The sequence below is a fragment of the Spodoptera frugiperda genome, chromosome 24 (genome assembly GCF_023101765.2).
Source record: "Spodoptera frugiperda isolate SF20-4 chromosome 24, AGI-APGP_CSIRO_Sfru_2.0, whole genome shotgun sequence".
Lineage (NCBI taxonomy): Eukaryota > Metazoa > Arthropoda > Insecta > Lepidoptera > Noctuidae > Spodoptera > Spodoptera frugiperda.
In genome coordinates this window covers 5,337,446-5,365,387 of record NC_064235.1, presented here as the reverse complement: position 1 = coordinate 5,365,387, position 27,942 = coordinate 5,337,446, and the positions used below count along the sequence as shown (strand labels likewise).

Below are 27,942 nucleotides of genomic sequence, written 5' to 3'. Positions count from 1 at the left end.
TCATTGCTGATTGGCCGTGGACTTTGTCTGTGACGTAACCTCACTTTTTTTTCATATTTTCTATGTTCATAGTTCATATTCATAACAATTCAGCATTTTATAGTAAGCAAACGTATCTTAGGTGTATTTATGACGTATCTTTATCGAAATAAATTCGTGTGCCGTCTCGTTACATTTAATTAATTAGAGAAAAATGTTACTGTTTTATTAGAGAGAGACAAAGATTACGCTATTGGTCCGTGGCTGTGGTCCGCTAAGTAAATTAAAATAGTAAATTATTAAAATAATGAAGAAAATCGAGAAAGAATGGACGATTGATACGAAATGGGGTAAAATTGCAAGTAAGTTTAACTCAATTATTGTTTACAGAATTATTTATTTTGTCAACAAATTAAAAATGTTAAATTGTTGTTAAGTAAAACTCTAGGTACCTCTACCATTCGTACTGTCAAAATTATCTTTATAATACTTTATACTATTTTAGATTTTATCGTTATAAAAATACGGTTGAAATTACAATGGTATAAAATAAATTTTCTTTTTTAGACTAGTGATGGGCACGTCAATGTTTAACGTTATTGGTGCTGTCATAACGAAAGATAAAACGTTACGATAAATTTAACTAAGTTATTTTAAACAACGTTAGAAAAGGTTTTTTTAAACAATGGATAGTCATGATTTAATTTGAATGGGATTCAAATAATTCGCTTATTAGTAATCTTGTCATTTTATAATTACATAACCCCACGCCTGTCTCCCATGGAGTGGGTAGAGACAATCCAATGCCAATTGTCATCAGTCTTCATTTAATTTTATTCTAAAAACGTGACATTTACAAACCTTTTTCTGTTTTAGTGATATCATGGGGTAATCCTGCAAATCCGCCTATATTACTAGTGCACGGGTACATGGATACTGCAGCTACCTTCATTTTATTGGTCGACCAACTTCCAGACGATTATTACTACGTAGCCTTTGATTTGCCAGGTGAGAAAACGACTTAGAATCTATTTTAGTTTTAATTTTACATGGTAAACAAAATTACATGAAGTGTTTACTAAACTAAACATCACGGTTTACTCACGTATATTAATGGAGAAAAGTTCTACTAGTTTCGAGTCATAGAAGGACCCTGCATCACGAGTAGTGTGCGCAGACGCGGCGACCGATCCGCTGCGCGACGTCGCTGCGTGATTGAAAAACTGTGATTTTTAGTTAATTTAGTATGTCTCACGAAGCGTTTACCTAGACCATTCATTAGAAGTGAAATCAGATTCTTGATTATTTATCAAATATTTCTTATAGCTTAGATATGAATTTTGTTCCAGCACTAACGACTATTACTATAAGAAATGCGCGGTGACTTAATATCATCTCCGAGATACAATGAACATGAACCTAATGTAATTTTATTTGTTTAGGTCACGGCAAATCTGATCCCTTTCCTCCAGGGGTTATTGTGTCAAAGATAAACATGGTGGAAGCGATTAGATTAGTTGTAAAATACATGAAATGGGAGAAATTCGCATTTATGGCACATTCCATGGGTTTTGTTATAGGTAAGTGAAATTTCTTTAGCACTAGCTTAACTTTAATATAACTATAATATCCGGAGCTGCGGACAACGTAAAAGGTTACCGGTGCTCCGGGGCTCTCAAAGCAGGAGAAAGAACGGGGTGGTTTTTAGTCAGTAAGAGTCTGACACTCCCTCCCGCCTCACCCAAGGCGGGAGAAGTAATTGAATGATTTTCCCCATCAAAAAAAAAGATATGACTATAGTGTTGATCTTTTATCGAAATTAGTTATTATGAATGCTTTAGTCTCAAGAATCTCTAAGTTTTTTTTTACAAGCCAGTAAACGAGCAGACGGTCCAACTGATGGTAAGCAATCACCGCTGCCCACAGACATCCGAAACACCAGCGGTGTTACAAATGCGATGCCGACTTTTCAGGGCTTAAGAATTTAAAGGTTGTCGGGGAATCGGTAATTGGGAAGATTAGGAAGGGGAATAATTGGGTCTCCAGTAAGCTCACTCACACAACAAAGTACAAGTCATCATGAATTATTATTATTTATTTGCAGGTATTGTGTACAATCACATATTTCCCGGTAAAATAACAAAAATGGTGCATTTGGACCCAGTTGTAGCAGTAGCGTCGTATTACTATCCCCACTACAAACCACGCATTTGGCATCAATACCTTTATGACATGTATTATAATAGTTATGAGAGGTAAGTTGTTCAGTTTATTTTGTATTTCCCAGAAAATAACATAGCGCCGTACTCAGAGTCATTTAATGGTAACTTAACCCAGTACTTAGTAATGGTTTTCGGAACAAAATGGTTAAGCAATAACAAAAATTTAAATAGAAATTCACATAATTATCATTGTCTAATATCTTGTTATAAGTTGTGTCTAATAGGGGCTGATCCTATTTTAATACCTGCATTGAGTATAACATCTAAGAAAAGAAATAGAAATGGGGTCTAAATATGAATTGGAGACTCCTTGTAAACGTTTAGCCAACGTTTGACCAACGAAGCTAGACATTGGCTAGCATTAATAAAACATAATATTTACATTTATAAGCAATTGTAATATTAAATAACATGAAACTCCTATTTGTAGTTTTATAACTGGCCCTCATAAGACTTTGACCCTCGAAGAAGCAGTTGGTCTATCAGTTCGCAACAGAAATATCACAGAAGATCAAGCCGAAGTCATTCTATCTAGATCATTAATCCCAGCTGGTGATGGCAAATTCAGGTGAGTTTCAAGGAAACAAACGTTATGAAATCGTTTAACTGTTAATGAAGACAAATTTAATACCTGTAACAACTTCTTACATTATTTTTATAGTAACTATCGTGAGACACAAAATTACCTAAAAATCACAGTTTGAATCAGTCTACTCTGACTTTAGTTTAGGCTGCGCTACGTCCCCGCGTCCGCATACGCTGCTCATGATGAAGAGTCCCCCTCTGTGACTCCACACTAGTAGCGCTTTTCTCCATTAAATATATGTGATTAAACCGCGATATTTAGTTAATTTCTTACATTTATTCATTTCAGATTGTCTTGGGAACCCAGGATGAAGAAAATAGCTGCCATACCGATGTCAGAAGAACTGTTTTTCACTATATTAACTGAACATGCACCGCCAACGCTTGTCGTTGAAGCTTCTGATGGTGTCAATACTAATGAAAGAGCTAAGCAGTTCGCACTAAAAGTAGTTGAAAACTGTCGTGCAATATTGCCCAATTTTTACAGTGTTACGGTTGTTGGAGGGCATGATGTGCACATAACAAACGCGGAAGGTGTCGCTCCTTACGTTGAAAAGTTCTTGCGATCACCAGAAACGTTTAGCAACGATACTGTAAAAAGTAAATTGTAAATAAAATGTACTTAATAAAACGTTGTTTAATTTGCCTATTACAAATTGCAAAAGAAATAACATGTTAGTTAAATCCGTTATAAAAAACGTAAACTGTTATCAACTGTTATAATAGTTTTCACTAGAAAAGCTAATGCTCGCCCAACACTAGACTACCACTTTGACACTTCGTCATTTTGACAGATACCAGCGAATACTAATTTCCTAATTTGAACACTAACATATGCGCTATCTCTTTCCGTCCTTCTAAAAAAGAGAAAGATAGAACTAAACTCAATGCTAAAAAACTGAAATAATTTTAATTCAAGGTACGGATTCTGCGTAATAAAGTTTTCTCTATCAAAATCAAATCAATATTCTTATCACTGATAGGAAGAGACACAAATACTTTGTTTTATTTTCATGATAATGTAAAACCAACGGTAATTCATACGAAAACCCAATATCGTGAACTTTGTTCTACAAAATTATGTGTTAAAGTTATTCATTAAGTACTTAAGTACTTGCGTATCGTCAATTGACTATTTTCGGAACAATTTTTATGTAATATTTTCTTTATTTTGTATTGGTGAATAAATATAAGTAACTAATCTGTGAAAATGAAATTCCAACATGAATGGAAAATTCAAGTGCCGTGGGGGCAGATGGCTTGTGAGTATTTTTTTTTACTATTTTTCTAATAAGACATCAATAAAAATTCTTATATTTAGAAGATTCTAATCATATTTCTCGATGCAAGTGTTTCAGAGACTACACATGATACTGTCGTTTCATTATTCAATAACTATAATTTCTGGTTAATACCATAGATTAATTCCATTTATAATATTTAAGGTGATCAAACTCTGTATGAGTTTGATGCACAGCAGTCACTATTACAGCCTATCTTGCAGTCAAATAGATAAATCTAAAATCACATTTTTAAATACTACATACTTCTAAAAACATCAAAATAAAAATAGGAGCCGACCAGTAGCAGAAGCATGGTCCAAGCAACCAGTAGTTAAGACTACAGAGATAGAAACCACACAATCACTCATTGTTTACCATCAGGTGACCCGTCTGCTCATTTGCTTCCCATTCCATAAAAAAAACAACTGCCTTCTAGTTATATCAGGTCTTTGATCTTTCCGCTTAACACCAGCCTCCTAAGGTGGCTGTCGAGGCTGTTTAAATTTAAATATAAGTACATTTACCTATTCAATGTGCACAAAAAATATGAAACAATAGGTACTTGGAAAGAAAAAATAACAATACACGGAGTTTAATTATTGTCTTACAATATTATTTTTGCATTGTTTTTATCATAGTTAGGTACAAATACAACTTTGACACATGGATTTTATATCCATGTTTATTCGCATGTAAACTTATGGGCAAACATGCTCCACGCACGGTAGGCTACTTCATCACTTACCATGAGGTGAGATAGTGGCAAAACGTCGACCCATCAAATGTTAAAAATAAAACTTCACATGTAAATTTATAGTACAGTAGAAGCTCTTTATTCGCGGGGTATGCGTTCCGTAAATATGCCGCGAATACAGAAACCGTGAATATGAAATGGTAATTTGTATGGGGTTATATAGAAAATAGTAGATAAAAAAAATGTTTAATTGAACTTTCTGATCATACAGATTGCCTGATGATAATATTATTATCAACAGGTTTAGGTCACACTAGGTTTAGGCAGAAGTCACAATCTAGACGTAGCTGTAATAAGGTCTATTTTATTTTTTTATCCTTCTACTGACACGTTGACAAGGGATAGCGAATGTATTTTTTAAGTTTACTCACCGATATTTCGATTCGATCCGCGAATAAAGAAATCTTAGACCGCGAATATGGGAATAGTGAAAACGCGAATGAAGGAAGCGCGAATAAGGAGCTTCTACTGTATTGACATTCAAATTGATTTGAAGCAAGGATGTTAAGGATATCCACATCCGTAACCGAAACTATCGGTTATCCGAAATAAAAAAATATCAATTTCCGTAACCGAAACTGAAATAAATGTTCCGGATAAATAAGAATAAACATGAACAACAAATTAGAATGTTGTCTAAATAAGACATGAGACGAGAGAGAAGTTACGAAAAGCTACTTATAGGCAGATTAAAGTACCTGCCTATTTATAAATAAAACCATTTGATTATCTATTTGTTTGTCTACTTTTAAAATTCTTTAGAAATCCAATATCCGTAACCGAAACTATCCGAAACTACCAGATAATTTGGAATAATTTCTTATCCGTATCCGAAAACGGGACCGATATAAAAAAATCCACTATCCGTATCCATATCCATATCCGAAATTCCATATCCATAACATCCCTAATTTGAAGTGAACCATCATACCTCTTTGTATAGTGCATTTTATGCAATTGCGCCGTACTTGTTACTTTGTGTGTAGAGAATAAAACCTACGAAGCGATTTATGGCTGAAATGTTTCTTCAGTACGTCGATAGAAAGTTACAAGGTTGTTACTAACTCACCGCCGTCCACACCTGCTACTTAATTCACCGAAACTTCGCAATGCTATTGATCTACTAAACTGAAACATATCTATTTATCACCCAAAATCACGTTTCCTTCCCTTGCAGTGATCAGCCGAGGGCACCCGGATGGCGAGCCAGTGCTGGTGGTGCACGGGAGACAGGACAGCTCCTCGGTCTTCGCACCCCTCATCAGCATGATGTCAGACCAGTACTTCTACGTGGCATTCGACATGCCTGGCAACGGGCTCTCAGATGCCTTTCCTAAAGGTAAGTTTTTCTGAGTGGTTTGTGATTGTTTTTGGTGGATATCTCATATAGGTATGTTGATGACTTTGGAAATATAATAACTATCGTGCGACATAAAAAATCAACTAGAAATCACTGTTTACTCACGTACATTAATGGAGAAAAGCTCTACTAGTTTCGAGTCACAGAGGGAGTCTTCATCATGACTCCGCAGAACGATTGATTTTTAGTTAACTTTGAAAAGTATTGAGTTTTTTAGTACAACTAATGTAGCGAGACATACTCTATTGATTGTAAAAATGTATTATACGGCTTATTTAGCTACGTGAACTCTTTGAGAAAAGCTCGATTAGTTTCGAATTGAAACAGGGCTCTTAGTTATTAACAGTGTGTGGGACACTTGGATTTTCTTTTCTATATTGTATATGTAGCGCAGGTTTGGATTTGATGGGCTATTCTTAGTGTATGTTTCGTAATTTTACCAATTATTGCGTACTTAGAAAAATCTTCATGATGGTACCTAAGTAGAAAAAGTGTATGTACTAACTATAAAGTGTATATACTAAAATTAATTACTTAATATGAATATTATGGGTTCCGTTACTTCGTGTTGGGTTTTGGTCATCAACACCGTTTGAAAATGAGGAGTTTTCCAGCCGCCTCAGAGAAGGAGGATCCGAATCACCTGCGGTACGCGGTGTATTTCGACGCCCCGCCTAAACCCAGTGAGGCGTTCGTAGACTTCTGTAAGGCGCGTGTTATCACGTTTACGACTAGGAATCCGCGGTCCGGTGAGTCGGTCGGTTTTCTTGATGCGCTTATTGATTTTATTTGCGGATTTTTTTTGCGGCTGTCAGTTTTTTTTTGTCTTTTATATGCATTGAGTTAGACGTCTGGGGCTGATAACGAGTTAAACAGTTTTGTACGAGTGATGCGATTCTACAGAAGGTAATCCACATTGGACACCCGTTTAAATGGCACCGATGATGTTCCACATTGGGCCATATGTTCCACATAGGTATTTTTCGTGGGTGCCATTTGTAGAATAACTTTCAATTTTGTATTTTATTCCACATATGGCACCTGCGCATAAATATATACTAGTGTTGGGAAGTTTACGTTTCTCAGCACGTTAAATAATATCGAATATGATCCGTGGAGTGTTTATAAAATATCATTAATTATCAAGTGAAACGTATAGCATAGAGCAGTTGTGTGTTTTGAAGTACTAGGGTATCATAAGCAAGATGGAGTTGGACATCACGTACAGCATACTCTCAAAAAGGGGCACATTAAAATGTGGACAATTGGATTTGACATAATTATTAACATATGACCTATTATTATAAATAAACTGTAAACAACAATAATTTATATGGCATATTCACGTGCAATAATGGAGGAAAGCTCGACTAGTTTCAAGTGACATCGGGACTCATATTCATGAGCGTAGTCACTACAACACTTAAGCATAGGAAATTAAATTATTGTTTATTTGGCTTATTTAAATTTTTATTTCTAGTTAGTTTTAATGTACGTATATGTAGTTTTAATGTTGTAATTTTAAGCATCCATAGCACGCATCTTTTCATATAAAAAACATAGCTTAGCTGAGTCCGTTTTCACCAGTGCTGTCCTATATGTGCCGATGAATACGATTTGTGGAAACCAAACGCATCCACAGCAACGTAGCATAGCACATTTCTGGTGGAAAAGCATCCTTTATATGATGCTTAAATTCCTTCTTTATTCTGATAATTGGAACAAGCTAATATCATCAAATTCATCCATATTTTTATTATAACTTTCGTGAGACATACTAAATTAATTACTATGTTATCGGCTTACACACGTAACTGTTTAACGAGGAACTCGACTAGTTTCAAGCCGTGCTAGAGGCTAGTAGCAGCGCGACAATCGCTGCGTCGTGTGTCGTGGAATGCTGCTCATGAATATGAGCCTCTAGCATGGCTTGGAACTAGTCGAGTTCCTCGTCAAACAGTTACGTGAATAAGCCGATATTATAATAATCAAAATTCATCCAGCCATTCTTGAGCTGCAGTGTTGGTAACTCCATGTTTATTTATCCTTAACACCACCAGGTCCAAAGCTGATGAGGTTCCACTTCCTGAAAGCCATGGAGCTGGTCATCGCACACCTTGGATGGGAGAAATTCATCTTCATGGGACACTCGATGGGATGTGAACAAGGTAATTTGTTATTTATTTCTATTTGGTTATGGTGTATTTTTGGTTATGTGTTAGGGGACAAATCTTCTGATAGTAAGTGATCAGGGACGCCCTTGGACATCCAGACACCAAAAGAGTATGTAGATAAGATATTTATGGAGTTTGCTGGAATACGAGCAGACGGATCAGTTGATGGCAAGCAATCGCCCCCGCCAATGGACACTTGAAACACCGGAGGCGTTACAATTGCGTTGCCGGTTTTGGGGGCCTAACCCCCAAAACCTAAAATTTAAGGGTTTGGGGAATCGATTCCAAAAGATTGGAAAGGGGGTAATTGGGACTCCGGTAACCTCACACACACACGGATTTTTGTGAGGCCGTGGTATCACTCCAGTCGAGTTACCAGCCCTGCAGTACCTAAGCATGGCTCTCCTACACTTGTATTTTTATCTATTCTAAGTTATGTGTTAGGGAACAAACGTGTATACGAATCTCCTGATAATAAGTCGCCAGAATTGCCTTGAACATCCGTCACAATTACTTTCCAGACACAATTACCCCCCCTTCGCAATCCCCGATTCCCCAACAACCCTTAAATTCCTAACCCCCAAACGGCCGGCAACGCACTAGTATCGCCTCTGGTGTTTCAAGTGTCCAAGGGCGGTTACGATTGCTTACCATCAGGTGATCCGACAGCTCGTTTACCGGCTTATACCATTAAAAATCTTCTCTTACAGGTCTATTCTTCAATGCGATATATCCGAATCGTATAACGAAGATGATACTCCTGGATGCTGGGCCGACCCTGATGAGGATGCAGATTGAGGATCCAGGGGAGTTCCAGAGGATCTACTACGACAGTTACTATGATAACTTCCATCATGAGAATTTTGAGAGGAAGGTCAGTGTAAACTAAGTTTCCCTCCTTTTTTTTGAGGGGGGAAAGTCATCCAATGACTTCTCCCGCCTTGGGTGAGGTGGGAGGGAGTGTCAGACTCTTACTGACTAAAAACCACCCCGTTCCTTCTCCTGCTTTGAGCCGGAGTCCCGGTAACTTGTTATGTTTCCCTACTACCGATACATTGCATCCATGAGCTGCGAATCTTCCTCGCACAGTTACATATCTTATTATCGCATATAATTTTTTAAACACGTTGTATAGGATTTTCTCCTGTGTCGTGGGTGCGTTTACAAACATACAAGTTCACATGACACCCAGACCCGAAACAACGATTTGTGGATAACACAAAGTGTTGCTGCCGGAATCGAACCCGCTACACGTTGCGTGATAGCCAGTTGCTCAGCCACTGCACACAATTTTTTTTATGGAACACTCCGTAAACCATCAAACGTATCACCTGATGGTAAGCAATCGCCGCCGCCCATGGACACTTGAAACACCAGAGGCGTTATGTGCGTTGCCAGCTTTTTGGGGGTTAGGAATTTAAAGGTTGTTGGGGAATCGGGGATTAGGAAGGGGCGTTGTTACACGTCGGTTTTCTGCTCGGCCGTGGTATCACTCCGGTCGAGCCGGCCCATTCGTGCCGAAGCATGGCTCTCCCACTCTTAACACATTGAACGCCGTGGTGGTCACCGGTGACCGGCGTTGGCAGTCAAAGATTTAATATTACTAGTGGTCGCCTAGTGGTCGAAATTCGACCATATACGATTTAATTTACAATACCACTTAACATACGTTAAAGGATAATTTTTATTTAACGAATTGCTAGTTTTGTAAAATTCTAATTAATATATACCGGCGCATCATGAACAGGAAAACTCTATTCATATGAGACGTGAGAATATCATCGCAATGTCTGTCGATTTTGACGTTTTGTCAAATACGATCAGATACTATGCATGGTAGTGTGTGTAATGTTTTATTTATTGATTTAATGTACTTTATAAGCATTATTTTTGAAAAATATTAGCGTTCTGCACTTCTCCTACACATAAACTATAAGTGTACCAAATTTTATGCTCCTACGTCCGCGCAATTTTCGTAAAAAGGGGTCCAAAGTTTTTGCATCACGTATTAATATATAGATTATATTTCAGCTGTACACCAGGACCACAGCCACTGAGGCGCTGAAGCGTCTCCGAGACCTGAACGACCCTCAGTGTGCGTTCCTACTCCAAAGGAATTTTCATGAAATCGACGATCAGTAAGTTGAATGTTACCTTATTTGTTAGATGTTAAGGTCTAGTTTGGATTGATAATTATGTATTATGGTTAATAAAGACATATGAATAACAAAATGAACAAAAATAATGGGAGGCAATTCTTTGATATTGTCAGTGTCGGCAAATTATGTTAAATAACACCCAATTCTCTTTCTCTTTCTCTTTCTCTTTCTCTTTTTCTTTCTCTTTATCTTTCTCTTTCTCTTTCTCTTTCTCTTTATCTTTCTCTTTTTCTTTATCTTTCTCTTTCTCTTTCTCTTTCTCTTTCTCTTTCTCTTTATCTTTATCTTTATCTTTATCTTTCTCTTTCTCTTTATCTTTCTCTTTCTCTTTCTCTTTCTCTTTCTCTTTCTCTTTCTCTTTCTTTCTCTCTTTCTTTCTCTCTTTCTTTCTCTCTTTCTTTTTCTCTTTCTCTTTCTCTTTCTCTTTCTCTTTCTCTTTCTTGGGGACAGTGACAGCGGACAGATATTAATTGCGGACAAGTTTAGCGGTCTTTTTTATGGAAGACGCTGGTAAACGAGCAGACGTATCACCTGATGGTAAGCAATGGCCGCCGCACATGGACACTTAAAACACTAGAGGCGTTACAAGTGCGTTGCCGACCTTTTGGGGGTTAGGAATTTAAGGGTTGTTGGGGAATCGGGGATTGAGAAGATTGTGGAATTGGGCCTCCGGTAACCTCAGTCACACAACGCAAGCGTTGTTTCCCATCAGTTTTCTACTCGACCCTAGTATCACTCCGGTCGAGCCAACCCTTAGTGCCGAAGCATGGCTCTCCCACACTAATGTGAAAACGAACCTCTTACTCCAACAGCAGTTGGCATCAGCTCGAAGAGTGGCATTCGGAGGAAATGCAACGACGGAGACAGGAGCAGGCCCGACGAGAACAGTCTCGCCAGGACGGAGCCGGATCCTCGAATGATGTATGGAATCCATTATTAGAAGGGATCTCGGAAAGTCCGTCTCCAGTGTTGGAGTACGAGTCGGATTCTGATGATGGGTCTCTGGTGCAGAAGATGAGGAGCCCTGGGCCTCCGTTGACGACCTCGCAGCTGGTTGAGCAGTATTTGAGGCAGTATAAGCTTCGGTTCTCGGGGTGAGTATTTTTTAAAGTTATATATTTTTTTATAATAACTATTGTGAGACATTAACTAAATTAACTAAAAATCACGGTCTGTTTACTCACGTACATTAATGGAGAAAAGCTCTACTAGTTTCGAGTCATAGAGGGACTTCATCATGAGCAGCGTACGTAGACGCGACGTCGCGCAGCCTAATGTCATGCTTTTTTTAGATTTTTTTTTTTGTTTGGAGTTTTGGACGATTTAATTTAGCTGGCCCTGTTTGTTTGTTTATTTATTTATTTGTTTGGGTTTAGTCATTTGAATTTCACCCCCTTCCTGGTGATAGATTGATCTAATATTTGATTTTGCCCGACCCGGGAAGAGAACCCGTTGACTGCCTCGTTGACTATTTCGTTGATTGCCTCATTTACTGCCTCTCATTTTATTTATTTACCTATGCCATAATAAACATAATATAATTTTTTTATTTCCAGTGAACTAGGCACCTTGAACGCGGACAATCCGGAACGCGTGCGCATCACGCGCGAGGTACCGAAATCAACGACTTGCCCCGACGGGACCCCATCGCTGGACCTCAGCGAAATTATCAAACATATGCGTGATCATGACCCTGTCGGGTAAGTTGATATTGTGTTTTATTCTTGTGTTGTTAAGGGCCTATGCACACCACGTTTTTTAAACGCGCGTCGACGCGCGTTTTTCTCCTGCAGAGCAGTTTGTTGGCGTTTGTATCGATACACACGCGCGTTTGCATCGCGTCTGCATCGCTACACACGCGCGTCTGTATCGCTACAAACGCCCGTCGTCGGAGCGTTTTTCTCCTGCAGAGCAGTTTGTAGGCGTTTGTATCGCTAGACACGCGCGTTTGCATCGCATCTGCATCGCTACACACGCGCGTCTGTATCGCTACAAACGCGCGTCGCGGCGCGTTTTTCTCCTGCAGAGCAGTTTGTTGTCGTTTGTATCGATACACACGCGCGTTTGCATCGCGTCTGCATCGCTACACACGCGCGTCTGTATCGCTACAAACGCGCGTCGCCGGCGCGTTTTTCTCCTGCAGAGCAGTTTGTTGTCGTTTGTATCGATATACACGCGCGTCTGTATCGCTACACACGCGCGTTTGCATCGCGTCTGTTTCGCTACACACGCGCGTCAGGTGTGCAAAGGTCTACAGGCTGCGTCTAACTTGCGTGCGTATCGCGCCTGTATCGCTACAAACGCGCGTCGACGGCGCGTTTAAAACACGTGGTGTGCATAGGCCCTAAGCCTCGTCTTGCTTTAAATGTCCTAGTTCTGCTTTTCTAGTCTACCTTGAGATATAACCATGAAGTAAGTACAAAGAGGAGATGCCAAATTAGGAGTCGGAACAGGGTGGTTTTTAGTCAGTAACTGCCACCCAAGTCATTTAATGGTTACTTTAACCCAAACCTTAACAATTGTCCACATTTCGATACAACAATTGTTACTAAGAAATAGTTGTAAGTAATTATTAAATGTCTCTGAGTATGCGCAGTAAGAGTGACACTTAAAATGTCCCCTCGCCCAAGGCGGAAGAAGTCAATGGATGATTTTCCCCCTTTAAAAAATACAGTCCCATACTACAAAAACGTTACCAATTGTCCACATTTTAATATGCCACACATTTTTGTCTAATGATATTGTAAGTAAAAAGGTGTAGATAGGTTATAAGCGCTCAGAAAGTGACACATTAAAATGTGGACAATTCTCAACGTGTTTGTAGTATGGGACTGTTTTTTTAAGGGGAAAAATCATCCAATGACTTCTTCCGCCTTGAGCGAGGCGAGAGGGAGTGTCAGACTCTTACTGACTAAAAACCACCCCGTTCCTACTCCTGCTTTTCGAGCCGGAGCCCCGGTAAACCCGCTAGGTAGTCCGTAGCTCCGGATAGTATGGGACAGCTAGATGGAAAATAGAGAGGGGCGTGGTTTGTAACGTCCCGCGCTCCCCGTAAAGTGTCACGCATTATGTTAAAGGGAAATCCAGTTATGACATCTCTTTGTATTTACTTACATATAAATGTTAGAAAGAGATAGCGATAGTTTAGAAAGTTTATATGTTTAAATTAATTTGCCAATGTTCTTGAATTACTTTTTTTATTTTGTTTATTCATTTTTTTTTTAATTTTAGTTTGTTTTAAATATACTCAAATGATGAAGATATGACTACAGATATTTTGAAATACTAATTAGATTCAATTATTTAATATGCTACTCTCAATTTAATTATAAATAACTAACAAAAAAACATACATAATAGGGTAGATGACTAATTTTTATTTCAATGTCCGTCTTGTAGATTATTATAAAATATTAGACACGTATTTTTTATTTTCTTACGGATACAAATACTTTCGAAGATATATTGATTTGAAATGTCGCATGACGTCACTTCTAGGTACATTTTATACGTAGAAATTACGTATTTGCTCCCACTCCTAAACTTTGATTCGTTTTATATAAGTATTGTTATCTTATATGACAAAACAAAAAAATACGTGTCATATAAATCTTTTCATTACCTAACTGACGGACTAAATAGATTTTTTTATATTTATCATACCCCGTCATCATCCCTATTATACTAACACTAACCGCCACACTCAGAGTCATTTAATGATTACTTAACCCAGTCCTTAGTAATTGTTTTCAATACAAAATCGTTACTAAGGAATAGTTTAAGTAATCATTAACGGCCCGACATACTCAAAATAGCTATTCAACTTTAAGTTGTACTTAAATATCGTGCTATCTCTGTCATTTTATAAAGAACTAGCTAATTTCCGTCGCGGTTTCACACCTTACGCTCCTATTGGCCATACGCGTGATGTTTTATAGCCTTCCTCGATAAATGCACTATTTAACACAAAAAGCCGCACTTATTCAAATTGGACCAGTAGTTCCGGAGATTAGCGCGTTCAAACAAACAAACAATCAAACAAACAAACTCTTCAGCTTTATAATATTAGTATAGATTAGTATAGATTGATAGCGACAGTAAGTACTACATTTGAGCCGGCAGCGCACTTAAACACCTCTGAGTAGCGTTTCAGTATCCGATGGGCGACGGCGATTGATTATCATCAGGTGATCCGTCGTTTACCGGCGCAGTTCATAAAAACAAAAACAATTTCGCACTTTTTGGAGATGTGCCAATATATTATTAGGTGTACGATATAATATTCTGAAATTCAAAAAAAAATCCTCAAAATTTCAGGTACTTGTCCTGGGACAACCGTTTAAAAAATCTCGCGCCTCAAAATTATGGAAATGATTATTATTACGAGTTATTTAAAAGTATTCCGCCATGTTTGTTCGTCGTCGCTAGCGATGGTATGAAAAGCGCGCCAACAAATCCAATATGGCGGGACCGCGCCTTACAACTTATAGATAGATTGTCAAAATTAAACAATTTTAATCGTGTAGATGTAATTGGGAGCCATGATGTGCATTTTACGCATCCAGAAAGAGTTGCCCCACATGTTAATAAGTTTTTGAAAGATAATAAAGTTAATTCTAAGTTATAATAGGTATGTTTTTTTTTATTGTTTGGTTGTTGTTTTTTTTGGGAAATTCTGTCTGATTCGCTGTTAAAGGGCCGATTTTTACAACGCCAGATAAGTTTTATCGGAGGTATAATTATGAAAATGTATTATGTAGGTACTAGCAAGCCCGAAGAATTCCGTTTCGCCACCAATGATTTTTCCTGTTTTCCTGCTTATAATTTTCCCTGTTTTCTTGAAGTTTTCTCGAATTTCCTTTGCTATAAACCTCACGGAGCGCGAGACCTTTCCAACGAATGCAAAACCGTGGAAATCGGTTCGTACGTTCTGGAGTTATAGTGTCAGGAAGGAAAACCCGACTTATTTTTATATTAAAGAAGATTGAGGCATAATCATTCTTCAACACTAAATTAATCGATATACAAATCTACCAACTATTTCTTTGTATTAAGTAATTATCAATATAATAAATAATTAATATTTTTATAAATATTAGATCAACTCACTTTTTAGTGAATCAGACAGGATTTTCCATCACATATTTATTTTTTTATACTCAGTTATTGTATCAATTGTTAATTTAATTTATTTTTGTTATTATATTGTGTTTGTTTTGTTAAATATATTTTTACATATAAATCTCAAATTAGTGAATAAAATAGTTACAAAAGACGTATTTTTAGAATTTGTAGATAAGTAGAAACATTCATGTTTATGTCGTGGTGGCCCGGAGGTTTAAGACGCTCGCTTCTCATGCAAGAGGGTGCTTTTCCACAAGAGATGTGCTATGTAGTTATGCTACGAAGATGTAATAGCTAAGCTGTGAAACTATTCCGTTTTCACTGATACTAAACTATGTAACTGTGCGAGGAAGATACGCAGCTCGAGTATACGATGTATCGATAGTACGGAAGTCATCAATAGCACGCATCTTTCCATATAAAAAACAAAGTTTAGCTAAGTTCACCAGTGCTAAGCTATGTGTACCAATGAATATGATTGGTGCCAAATGCATACGCAGCAACGTAGCATAGCACATCTCTGGTAGAAAAACACCCTGAGAGTGCCGTTGCGAAACCCACCAACGGCAAGTACCAATGTGACTCTTTCCGAGTTATACGTACTTTCTAAGATTATTTAGACACCACTGACAAACGGTGAAGGAAAACATCGTGAGGAAACCTGGGCTTATAATTTCTAATTATGTATAAGTTTTAAATCGCCAACCCGCGTTGAGTAAGCGTGGTGATTAATGCTCAAACCTTCTCCGTGTGAGAGGCCTTTGGTCAGCAGTGGCCACTTATAGGCTGTTAATGTATTTAGTAAACTTTTAATACAAATAATGTATTTTTGTGTTATTTTATTATTTTTTATAGAAAAAAGATAGGTGAGTGTTTTTTTTTTATAATTTAATGTTTTTTATTTATTAGTTTTTTTTATGTCAAGCTTCTTTTCAGTAGTCACCACAGGTCCGCATCGTACGCATTCCGTATGACGTCATCAGTACACATCGCATGTAGGCATTGCCGATGATGCGGTCCGTACGATGCGGATCAGTGGACGCAGTTGTATGAGTTTCTATACAAGACAAACTAAAATCCGTTGCGTGCGATGCGTACGATGCGGGCCTGTGGACGCTTACCTTTAAGCGACGTCCTGCATGAGCGATCTAGACGCGAAAGCGATGCGGCGCGGTGCGAAAACAACAAACTGTCAAAATGTATTGACGTGGCCTACGTCACCAACCGCACGTGGGATGCGGTGCGGCGAACGCGATCAATTGGGTAGTATTCTCGGTCAAAAATAAATTATTACCTACAACTTCTCAATAAGTATATACAATAAAATATTCAAAAATAATCACTCTCATTCATAAATTTGATGAACTAGGCTTAATTTTCGATTTTTTCTAGCTAAATTTCTAGAAATAAGTCTGCTATTTGACGTAAAATCTGATGACGTCATAATAGAGTACTTCATACAAAGTTCATAGAAAATATCGTTTTTGACGTTTCGAAAAAAGTATTAAATTTGACTAGTAGGAAACTAGCGTATTGTCTTGATATTGCCGCGTGAACTGGACGCGGTGCCGTCACGTGTTTGTTTATAATGTCGGCAACAGAAACAAAACGAAACGATTCACATGCACGTAGGACATAGCCGCCGTCACACCGCATCGCGTTGTATTCGCGTGTCACCGCACCGCTTCGCGTTCGCTTCTAGATCGCTCACGGAAGAGGTCGCTTTAGACTGTAGATATAAGAGACATGTGTTTATTTTTGTTTATAAATCTCAATTAAAGTATTTAATTTGTTTGTGTTGTGTTTTGTATATGTGTTATACTGTCGATCCATCCCGATCAGAATGTGTAGTACAGAGATGGTGAACCATTGGCACGCGTGCCATTAATGACACGCAACACAATATTTCAAGCACGTCTTTGATCTGAAAATCTATTTATGCGTGTCATTATTTTCATATGTGTATAACATTAAAGATTTAGTTACACAAATGAGTCCAATTTAGGAGAAATTCTGCTTTAACAAACTTTCAAAAATCAAAGTCAAAATTATTTATTTTTCAAAAGTCAAAGTCAAAATTATTTATTTCAAATAGACCAGGATGGCACTTTTGAACGTCAAAGCAAATATAATAATATTAATAATGCCTGTCTGTCGGTCAGTCCTCTAGTGAAGCTATTTGCTCGTTCAAAAATATTAATCATTGTTTTTATGGCACATATAGCACCTCAAACAACATTTCTTTAGAAAAATGGCACTTTTATATGAATAGTTCGCCGTCTCTGGTGTAGTATGAGTTTGTTTTACGTTAAACGACATTGAAACGAGAGAGCTCCCTGCCGACGTTTTCCCAGTAGGCTACACTTACTTTAAATGTAAAGCAAACTCATACTAAAGGTACCAAGAAACCTCTTTTGAAAAATAAATAAAAGGTACATATTTTATGTATATTTTTTTTGTATATGATATGATATAAATATATTTTTATCTGAAAATTATTACAATATGGTAATAATTTAGTTTTAAATTTAAATTGTAACGTTTTTATAGGACTCTCGACCTGCGCATGCGTTTGCTGACGGGCGATCCGGATTTCTGGGAGAATAATGCACTTAAATTGGATTAATTACATTGTTATCTGGATATGGTGTCCCATTTTGAGTTTTTCTTAAATATTTGTTAGAATTTTTGGGTATGCCCATAATATTTCCTTGCACTGCAACTTTAAACCTTAACTGACTTGACTTAAGGTCCTAAGTCGCCTAAATCCAAGGCGAGAGAAGTCATTCGATGATTTTCTCCCCTCAAAAAAAAGTCGCCTGAATGGGGTAGAGGGCTTCAAATCGTATTACTGTATAAACCCTACTTAAACAAGTGTGTAGAAAAGTCAATGTATGAGCGTTTTTGAGGAGGGAAAATCATCCAATGACTTCTCTCGCCTTGAGCGAGGCAATAGTATCGAGACTCTTACTGACTAAAAACCACCCCGTTCTTACTCCTGCTTTGAATCGGAGCCCCCGTAACCTGTAAATAAGTGTAGGAGAGCCATGCTTCGGCACTGCTGGACCGGCTCGACCGGAGTGATACCACGGCCAAGCAGAAAACCGACGTGAAACAACGCTGCATTGTGTTTTGTTGAGTGAGTGACGTTACCAGAGGCTCAATTACCCCTTTCGCAATCCCCGATTTCCCAAAATCTTTAAATTTCTAATTCCTTCCTGACCGCCAAAAGGCTGGTGACGCACTTATGACGCCTCTGGTGTTTCGAGTGTCCATGGGCGGCGGCGGTTGCTTACCATCAGGTGATCCGTCAGCTCGTTTACCGGCTTATACCATAAAAAAGACCGGTTACGTTGTCCGCAGCTCTGTCTAGAGTACAGCACAAAATAACACCTAGACTTGAGGTAAGCATCCTAGTAATTTAATCTTAACATATCAGTAGAATATTTCGTCTTTTTTTGTAAATCATGTTAATTTTTAAAGAACTCAAAATGGGACATAGTTTAAATAGTCCGGCGATACCAAACTCGACACAGGTTCAACGAATTTAAAGGTTTTAAGATGGTGTGATTGATAATACGACTTTATGGAGTAACCCCAATGGTAAATGTGGTAATACATATAAGGTAAGCGTCCACAGGCCCGCATCGTACGCATTCCGTATGACGTCATCAGTACGCATCGCTATAGGCATTACCGATGAATTTACCTCTGAGTTTGTTTCGACATTTCTTCTCAGAGTAGTCCAATAGGAAATGCCGGCCTCATCTAGTTATTTAAGAGATTGTAAAACGTGTAAAAGTGTTATTTTATAACCTATTTGCAAAATAATATCATTTATCATTTGATGATGCGGTCCGTACGATGCGGATCAGTGGACGTAGTTGTATGAGTTTCTATACAAGACAAACTAAAATCCGTTGCGTGCGATGCGTACGATGCGGATCAGTGAACGCCGTTGTATGAGTTTCTATACAAGACAAACTAAAATCCGTTGCGTGCGATGCGTACGATGCGGGCCTGTGGACGCTTACTTATAACTGGTATAAACTGACCGTCGAATGTGTGGAAATATCATAGAAAGCGATACCTTGACAAAATATATGTTGAAAGCTTTTTTTAAATACACTTAGCACTTAGCTACATTTTTAATATGTGTAGTTTCGATTTTCTTTATATCTTGTAACTCCAATCGCGGAATGCTGCTCATGAATATGAGCCTCTTGACTGGCTTTAAAGCCTAAATACAAGATACCAAATCGATTTAAAATAATTATGTATGTGTATGTGTAATTTTATTATAACTTTCGTGAGACATACTAAATTAATTATTATGTTATCGGCTTACTCACGTAACTGTTTGACGAGGAACTCGACTAGTTTCAAGCCATGGAGGCTCATATTCATGAGCAGCATTCCGCGACACACGACGCAGTGACTGTCGCGCTGCTATTGCTCTAGCATGGCTTGAAACTAGTCGAGTTCCTCGTCAAACAGTTACGTGAGTAGGCCGATAACATAATAATTAATTTGTAGGTGTAAATTAATATTGTCTGTCTATTTATGCTAGGCATGTATGGAATGACTGAAGGCCTAAGCCTTAATATCTAAAGACTTGAGAAGTGATAATTAACTATCTTGGATTGGATTTAATATGTCTGTCTATAGACAACAGGGGCCTTAGTCTGCTATTATCATCGATCGGTCGATCACTGAGCAGTGCGAGAGGGACGGAGCTATACAACCTACATAGCTTCGTCCCTCTCGCACTGCTCAGTGATCGACCATTCTGACACAATTGTAATAGCAGACTAAGGCCCCAGGTCAGAATAATCTTTCTAATTACCTAGGTATCTATGAAAAATAATCATAAATATTTGTTCTGAGGGAGGGAGAGGGAGTGTCAGACTCTTACTGACTAAAAACCACCCCGTTCCTTCTCCTGCTTTTCGAGCCGGAGCCCCGGTAAACCCGCTAGGTAGTCCGCAGCTCCGGATCAGGCATCAGCCCTACTGGGCCCCATCTGAGAGGTCTTATACTGAGGGCCTAATTTTAACGCATTAATGTATATTTATTACTAACAATTATATTAGTTAAATATACAATTATCTTCAAACATATAATTAATACTCAAATACTGATATTACACAATGTTTAGGTAGGTATTTTTTATAATAACAATCTTGAGACATACTAAATTAAATAAAAATCACGGTTTACACACATAAATTAATAGAGAAAAGCTCTACTAGTTTCGAGTCACAGAGGGACTCTTCATCATTTTAAGCAGCGTGTGCAGACGCGGTGACGTCGCGCAGCCTACTTCTATTAGTACTAGTTGAGCTTTTTTCAGTAAAGGTTTTCCCACATTAACCGTGATTTTTACTTAATTTACTGCCACACTCAGAGACATTTAATGATTACTTAAACTAATCCTTAGTAACGATTTTGTTCCGAAAACAATGGCTAAGGATAAGGTTTTTTTTGAGGAGGGAAAATCATCTAAAGACTTCTCTCGCCTTAGGCGAGGCGAGGCGAGTGTCAGACTCTTACTGACTAAAAACCACCCCGTTCCTACTCCTGCTTTTCGAGCCGGAGCCCCGGTAAACCGCTAGGTAGTCCGCTTTAAGTAAGCATTAAATTACTCTGAATACGGCAGTTAGGTAGGTAATTTATTGGTCGTTGTTATGTAAAAATATATTAGTATCTATGTATATACCTATATTACTTGCGTATGTATTAAGCGTTTGACGTCATGTAATTATATTATGTAAAATTCTCATACATTTTTATTACATGAAGCAAGTACAAAGAGGAGATGCCATAATGTGATTGTGCACTGTGACACAAAAACACGGTCCTGTCCAATGATATTATAAGTAAAAAGGTGTAGATAGTTTATAAGCGCTCAGAAAGTGGCACATTAAAATGTGGACAATTGGCAACGTTTTTGTAGTATGGGACCGCTAGATGGAAAATAGAGAGGGGCGTGGTTTGTAACGTCCCGCGCTCCCCGTAAAGTGTCACGCGTTATGTTAAAGGGAAATCCAGTTATGACATCTCCTCTTTGTATTTTTGTTTTTTGATTAAATTATTATGATACTAAAGTACTTTTATTTCTAAGTGCGACTCCCGGACAAGGGGTCTCGGGGTCGATGTATGAACTTATTTATTTATTATTATTATTAAATTTTAGATCAGATTAGGCACAAATACACAGCAGCGTGTGCTAATAGTAGAAAAGATTTTAACTGTGTCGGTATGAACTTGTTAAGAGGTCATTCACCTAATTATTTGTCGGTTAAATACTTATTGCATTGTTTTGTTATGTGGTTAATGTAAAACACAGTATAAGTAGTCACATTTTGTTTTCATAAATTGAGAAATAAATGTTAGTAGTGAAAGAAATGAGTGTTTTATTTAACAATAGTGGTTGAGTGGTCTGTACCCTTAGTATGAGCTTGCTTTACGTTTAAAGTAATCGAAACAAGAGCGCGTTGGGTGCTCTGATTGGCCGGCTCGAATAAACCAACTAATCAGAGCGCCGAACGCTCTCTCGTTTCGTTTTTAAACGTAAAGCAATCTCATACTAAGGGTACCTACTGGAGTGCCCGAAAAACAAAAAAGGTCAAACCTATCCTAGGTATCGGAGGCCCTGCGCGCTTTCCGCCGTTGGATATCCTGGCGGATATGGACGCAAAGGTCTATGACCAAATTCGTACTATCCGCCGAAACGGCGGTAGGATGCCAGGAGTGGCGTTCGTTAGGCTGAGGCGGCAAGCAAGGCGACACGCGCTCGAGCGGTGGCGTGAGCGGCTAGAACAGCCGGAGTACTCACGCAAGCGCGTTGTCGAAGCCATTCTGCCGCACTTCGAAGCCTGGCTGAAGAGAGAGGAGCGCGTCTCCTTCAGGCTCACTCAGGTGCTCACCGGACATGGTTGCTTCGGTGAGTACCTGAACAAAATTGGGCGAGAGGCCACGACAAATTGTCACCACTGCGGAGGTGACCTGGATTCCGCACAGCACACGCTCGAGGAGTGCCCAGCGTGGACCTCTGAGCGGCGGGTCCTGGTCACCAGGATCGGGCGAGATTTGTCTCTGTCAGCAGTAGTTAAGGCTATGTTGGCAGAGACCGAAAATTGGAGGGAAGTGGCTTCCTTTTGTGAGACTGTAATGTCCCAAAAGGAAGCTGCTGAGCGGGATCGCGAGAGGGCCGATCCTGTTCGTAGAAGGCGTCGAGGAGGCAACCGCCTTGACGCCTAATACGCCGAAATACCGCTTGCATCAACTGCAAGCGGTCCTTTGGGGCCACGGGCGCATAGAGTGGGGACTCTTGGCGCCCACCCAGTGACCCCAGGGAAGACGGCAGCACAGTGGTCACGTGCTGCCGTGCAACTTGCATAGTAAGGCTCAGGGGAGGCACGCGTCTCCCTAGGGATGTGCCGTAACAGGCGTTGCACCATGGGGCTCCGGAGCAGGTCTATTAAGAGGACCCGGTGCCCCTTACAGGTGTTGAGGGTGGCCACCGGGGTGGTTTTAGTGAGGTAAAAATCCCACACTCCCTAGTTTTTTATCCCCAAAAAGCTAGGCGCCTTTTGAAGGTTTCCCCCCGTCACCAAAAAAAAAAAAGGTATCGGAGGCCCAATTTCCCCTTACACCCTTCCCAATCCCCGATTCGCCAACAAAATTTAAATTCCTAACCCCCAAAAGGGCAGCAACGCACTTGTAACGCCTCTGATGTTTCAAGTGTCCATGGGCGGCGGCGATTGCTTACCAATAGGTGAACCGTCTACTCATTTACCAGCTTATACCATAATTAAAACAGCAATAAATAGAAAAAATTAAACATTTAATTTAATAAATAATACAAAAGTAGGACCAATACGAAAAATATCACAATTTCGCCTTCGCGCCTTCTAAAATAAAGTTTGAAATGTCATCCGCCATATACTCTGGATTGTCTATGTGTACGTCATGGCCGCCTTCTACGATTTTATACTTGTAATTACCGTGAGGCCAAGCCTTTTCATCCATGATGAATGGGACTGGTTCGTAGACGCCTAACTCTATCATTTTCTTTGCTATCACACAAAATGTAGGAGTTGTTGTAGTAGTATAGATTTGTCTCAACATATCTCCGGAAAACGGGAACACTGATACTTCTTTCATGCGTTGGTCGAAGGTAAATCTGGAAAAAAAGAATTGTTTGTTTAGAAACTGGTAAAATATGGCAGAGGCGGCACCGGTGTGCCTTTAGACTTAAGCCATTCTGTCTCCTGCATTAAATTCACTGAGGGAAATGGAAACTATTGTTTTCTTTTTCTTCTCCTCTAATAATATCTTCTGATTTGTTTCGTTGCGGGATCCAAGACAGTCATTCATGTTCCTGGGACGCGGCGGACATCAATGTTCCGGTGTTTTCATAGTTGTATCTACTGTGGATCCTGATGCACAGGAGTTGCAGTGGTATGGGAGGTTGTGGAGGGCTTATCCCAAAAAGAAGGGGGCATAAGGCTGCTTTTCCACCAGAGATGTGCTATGCTACGTTGCTGTGGATGCGTTTGGCTTAGCTATTACATCTTCATAGCATCTCTGGTGGAAAAGCATCCTCATACTTGGTAAATAACTCAAAGTATTACTGGGCTTTTTGCGCAAAGCATTATTGGGCTTTTTTCGGATTTTCGAAAATTTCTCAGTAGTAGCACGGAGTCTAGAAATGTGTCCAGTATATGGCAATAGGTTCACCCCCTTTTACATGGAACTTATAACACAAATGGTGGAAAATGGGTGTACATTGTATACCGGCAGTACGTGTCGTAATGAGCACTTCTGCCTACTCCTTCGGGGATAAAAGGCGTGACGTTGCTTTTTTTTACTAGGTAAATATTTATGTTAGTCGTTCATACCTGTATAGCCCGTCTCCTGCGGGCACCAGGCAGCGCTCCAGGACGTGTTCCGTCGCCTCCTTAGACAAACCTCGCGTCTGCATCATCAGCTGTTGTGCCTGAAACCACACGACACACGAAATTACTGGTAATGTTTTACAAAACCGGTCTATAATTTATTAAATAGAGTCAGGTGTTACTTTGTGGAAAACAAAATCAAAAAAGAGCAGAGGCTAGTATTGCCATCGTGAAATCTATAAACTGTTTTATTCAACTTGAATGGTAACCTGGATCGGAGAAATACCACCCTCTCACAGATACCAGAGTATAGTATTGACGTTACTGCGCGCAGACAGACTGGTAAGTTAAACTTCCGGAGAAAAGCACAAAAATGATGACAGCGGGTATGCCTGACCCACTGTTATCATGCATACTAGTCTTCCTATAACGCGGGCGCGGGTGCCTCGCTGCTAACAGCTAATCATGCGAAAGTACGCACGCGCGAAATTTTGTTGTTTTGTTATTACGATAAAAATAAAACTAATGGGTATACAAAAGAAGTTTCTTTGGGAAAGTTGTTTGTAATCATGAGTACAATCACGTGTATAAATATCGTTCACTAATTACTTATCATGATAGGTAGATCTTGCTTTAAATGTGCTATTACTGTTCTCTTTTTCTAGTTAGTCTCTAAAAAATCACCATGAAGCAAGTACAAAGAGGAGATGCCATAATGTGATTGTGTACTGTGACACAAACACGGCCCTGTCCAATGATATTATAAGTAAAGAGGTGTAGATAGGATATAAGCGCTCCTATATACTTAGTTTATAGTGTTTGCTGACCATCAGGCGGGCCGTAAGCGTTGCTGTTGCTTAGTATTCAGAATCCTAGCTTTTACACAAAACACGTCTCACCTTTTCATAACTATACTTCGGCGCAGTATCGAGCCCACTGTTGAATTTGTGGAACCTCTCATCATTGTACATCAGATAGTATGAGTGGTACCAGTCGTGTAGGCCTTGTCTGGTGAATGGCCACGTGTGGTGCGCTGGTACTGGGTCCAGCTCGACCACACGCGTGATGTGGCCTGGGTAGGCTATGTTGAAGATTTTGCCTGGAACGTGACGGATTATTAAGATTAGCTGTTAATACAACAACGTTATTTTTTCGTCGTTTTATTCCTGAACAGATAGGCTAATGGTGAAAAGTGGGTGTATATTGTATAGCGGCATTGCGTGCCGTAATGAGCACCTCTGTCACGCCTTTAGGGATAAAAGGCGTGACCAGTGCCGGCGTGATAGCGATGGCCCAAAAACTAACATTAGATATTGCTTCCCTTAAGTGGGCGCCACAATATTTTCGCCCAGGGTATCAGTGGCCCTCACGCCGGCGCTGGGCGTGACGTTATTACCTATAAGTGTTACATATGTTAGTTTGTGTTTAAGTTATAATACTTAGGGATTCCAGAGATTGAAGTCCCCGCCCCCTATTCCAATAACCCGAGGTAAATGCGTGAGTGGGTATCGGTCAGTCCATCCTTACTACCCCGTGCAAGAGATGAGGTCAGACGGACCTGGCCGGCATGTGATGTGGGGCTGCGGAAGAATGGATTCTCGCGCCCCCCACGATCACGTGCTGAGAGGACACCGGGGGGTTTTTAGCCGGTAAGAGTCCGGCGGCATACCCCTCCGCCTTTCCCCGGGGGAAGGAAGTCCATGAGGATCCCCCCCCCCCCGACAAAAAAAGAGTTGATTAAACGGTCACTTACCAATAGGAACTCCAAGAGAATGTCCAATGTAGATAAATTTGTCCCACTTAAAGTGATCCTTAACCTTTACAATAGTCGGTACCAGGTCCACGACGGTATACCGGACTCCTTTCGGCAAATGATCTGACTTCCCGTTCCCTGGAAGGTCAATGCTGAGGTAGAAGAAGCAGGTTGGTAGTCTGGAGACGAGGGGTCGGAAACCAGAGCTTGCATCGAGTTTCCCGTGGCAGAGGATCACTGGTGGATTTGAGGGGTCCCCCCATGCTAAGGCTGTGGAGAAATAAAGGGGGGGTTAGTATCGTATTAAGTCTTTGACTGACAATAAAAAACTGTTGAAGGCAAATCCTCCGCTAACGTCGGTCACCGGTGACCACCACGGCGTGTGCTTCGCTACGTATCATCATCGTCATAATCAAGAAACTATAAGTGGCCACTGCTGACTTTATTCTACTGTAGCGCCATCTGCTCAGCGCAAAAATTAAAACCTTCAGTAAGTAAATAGTTTTATGTATTTTTCCAGCCATACATAGGTAGTTTTTTTTCTGGCAAATATTTAGTGTAAGCACTACATTAAGGGTGCTTTTCCACCAGAGATGCGCTATGCTACGTTACTGTGGATACGTTTGGCTTCCGCTAATCATATTCATCGGTATACATAGTTTAGCGCTGGGGGAAACGGACTCAGTTAAGCGACGTTTTGTATAAGGAAAAATGCGTGCTATAGATGTTTGCTATGGAGCTCCCTGCTATCGATACATCGCATACTCGAGCTGCGCGTCTTCCTCTCACGGCTAAGTACATAGGTAGCGTAGTATCATTGGAAACGGTCACATTGTTTCACAACTTAGCTATTACTAGCACATCTCTGTTAGAAAATCACCCTTATAGTAATATTAAGAACTATTATGTAAATACTATTCATCTAGCTATTTGAAATATTGACGTGTAAAAGTGTTATTTTATAATCTATTTACAGAAATAAATATCATTTATCATTTATCATTTATAATACTTACCAGCGATATTCCCCCATGGCGCTTTTATCGAATACTCCTGCTCTTTCAATCGTAATGCACTTTTCATTGTCCTAAAATAATAATCACAAAATATATTATTAATTATTTTTCTTACTCAGAAAATTAATAATTATAACTCAATTGACGACACCAATGAATTTAGTTACTATTTCTCAAACTAGATGGCGTTATTATCCACAAATGCACAAAAAAGAAACAAAGTTTTGTTTTAAACGTAAAAAATACGTTTTGCTTTTATTTATTTATCAATTTTAATGTTAAACGTCTATATTTTGACACAATCACACGATACTAAAGCCTGTTTGCTACTGAAGGTTATTTGATTGTAATATTTTATGTGGAATAATTAAATTTAACCTAGGTAAAGGTTATAAATGTCACAGATTGTTAAAAATAACACTTAAAAATAACAATTATGGCGGAAAAATCTTAATTTAAACATTTATATAAAAGAATATTGAAATAGAAAGTAACTTACGTGTGTATTGTCCTCAATATTTTCGTCAATCTCATGTTTTGCAGCGTAAAACCTTATCAGACTTATCATAAATGGCCTTGACGAACGAATGTAACAAATTCACAGCGTGTTTATTTATTTATACACAAAAT

At 39.1% G+C, this 27,942-nt stretch overlaps 2 protein-coding genes and 1 long non-coding RNA gene across 3 annotated transcripts; 1 reads left to right on the top strand and 2 right to left on the bottom strand.

Moving 5' to 3' along the window:
• Positions 1-29: 29 nt before the first annotated feature.
• On the top strand, positions 30-15,172 carry LOC118278629 (uncharacterized). The gene is made up of 15 exons (XM_035597928.2): positions 30-341; positions 856-987; positions 1,422-1,559; positions 2,084-2,234; positions 2,632-2,769; positions 3,076-3,394; positions 3,988-4,048; positions 6,001-6,162; positions 6,798-6,932; positions 8,244-8,351; positions 9,068-9,231; positions 10,389-10,495; positions 11,329-11,610; positions 12,073-12,216; positions 14,834-15,172. The coding sequence occupies exons 1-15, from the start codon at positions 287-289 to the stop codon at positions 15,141-15,143; spliced, it is 2,406 nt and encodes an 801-aa protein (XP_035453821.2). The 5' UTR covers positions 30-286; the 3' UTR covers positions 15,144-15,172.
• Positions 15,173-16,594: 1,422 nt separating this feature from the next.
• LOC126912290 (uncharacterized) lies at positions 16,595-22,038 on the bottom strand. The gene is made up of 2 exons (XR_007706920.1): positions 19,675-22,038; positions 16,595-16,761 (listed from the first exon to the last, which is right to left on the bottom strand). It is a non-coding gene; the product is annotated as an uncharacterized LOC126912290 (long non-coding RNA).
• Positions 22,039-23,472: 1,434 nt separating this feature from the next.
• LOC118279003 (serine hydrolase-like protein) lies at positions 23,473-27,942 on the bottom strand. Its single transcript, XM_035598516.2, has 6 exons — positions 27,812-27,942; positions 27,313-27,383; positions 26,297-26,566; positions 25,443-25,642; positions 24,547-24,644; positions 23,473-23,828 (listed from the first exon to the last, which is right to left on the bottom strand). Exons 1-6 carry the CDS (start codon positions 27,844-27,846, stop codon positions 23,534-23,536), a joined length of 969 nt encoding a protein of 322 aa, XP_035454409.2. The 5' UTR covers positions 27,847-27,942; the 3' UTR covers positions 23,473-23,533.

Excerpts from the sequence above, each read along its gene's own strand:
- LOC118278629 (XM_035597928.2), top strand. The coding sequence starts at position 287 with ATGAAGAAAATCGAGAAAGAATGGACGATTGATACGAAATGGGGTAAA. Across the intron at positions 3,395-3,987 it reads ATACTGTAAAAAGTAAATTG|TCTGTGAAAATGAAATTCCA; the intron begins TAAATAAAATGT and ends ATAAGTAACTAA. Across the intron at positions 6,163-6,797 it reads CTCAGATGCCTTTCCTAAAG|CCGCCTCAGAGAAGGAGGAT; the intron begins GTAAGTTTTTCT and ends GGAGTTTTCCAG.
- LOC118279003 (XM_035598516.2), bottom strand. The coding sequence starts at position 27,846 with ATGAGATTGACGAAAATATTGAGGACAATACACAC. Across the intron at positions 27,384-27,811 it reads ATATTGAGGACAATACACAC|GACAATGAAAAGTGCATTAC; the intron begins GTAAGTTACTTT and ends TTATTATTTTAG. Across the intron at positions 24,645-25,442 it reads CGAAGTATAGTTATGAAAAG|GCACAACAGCTGATGATGCA; the intron begins GTGAGACGTGTT and ends GTGTGGTTTCAG.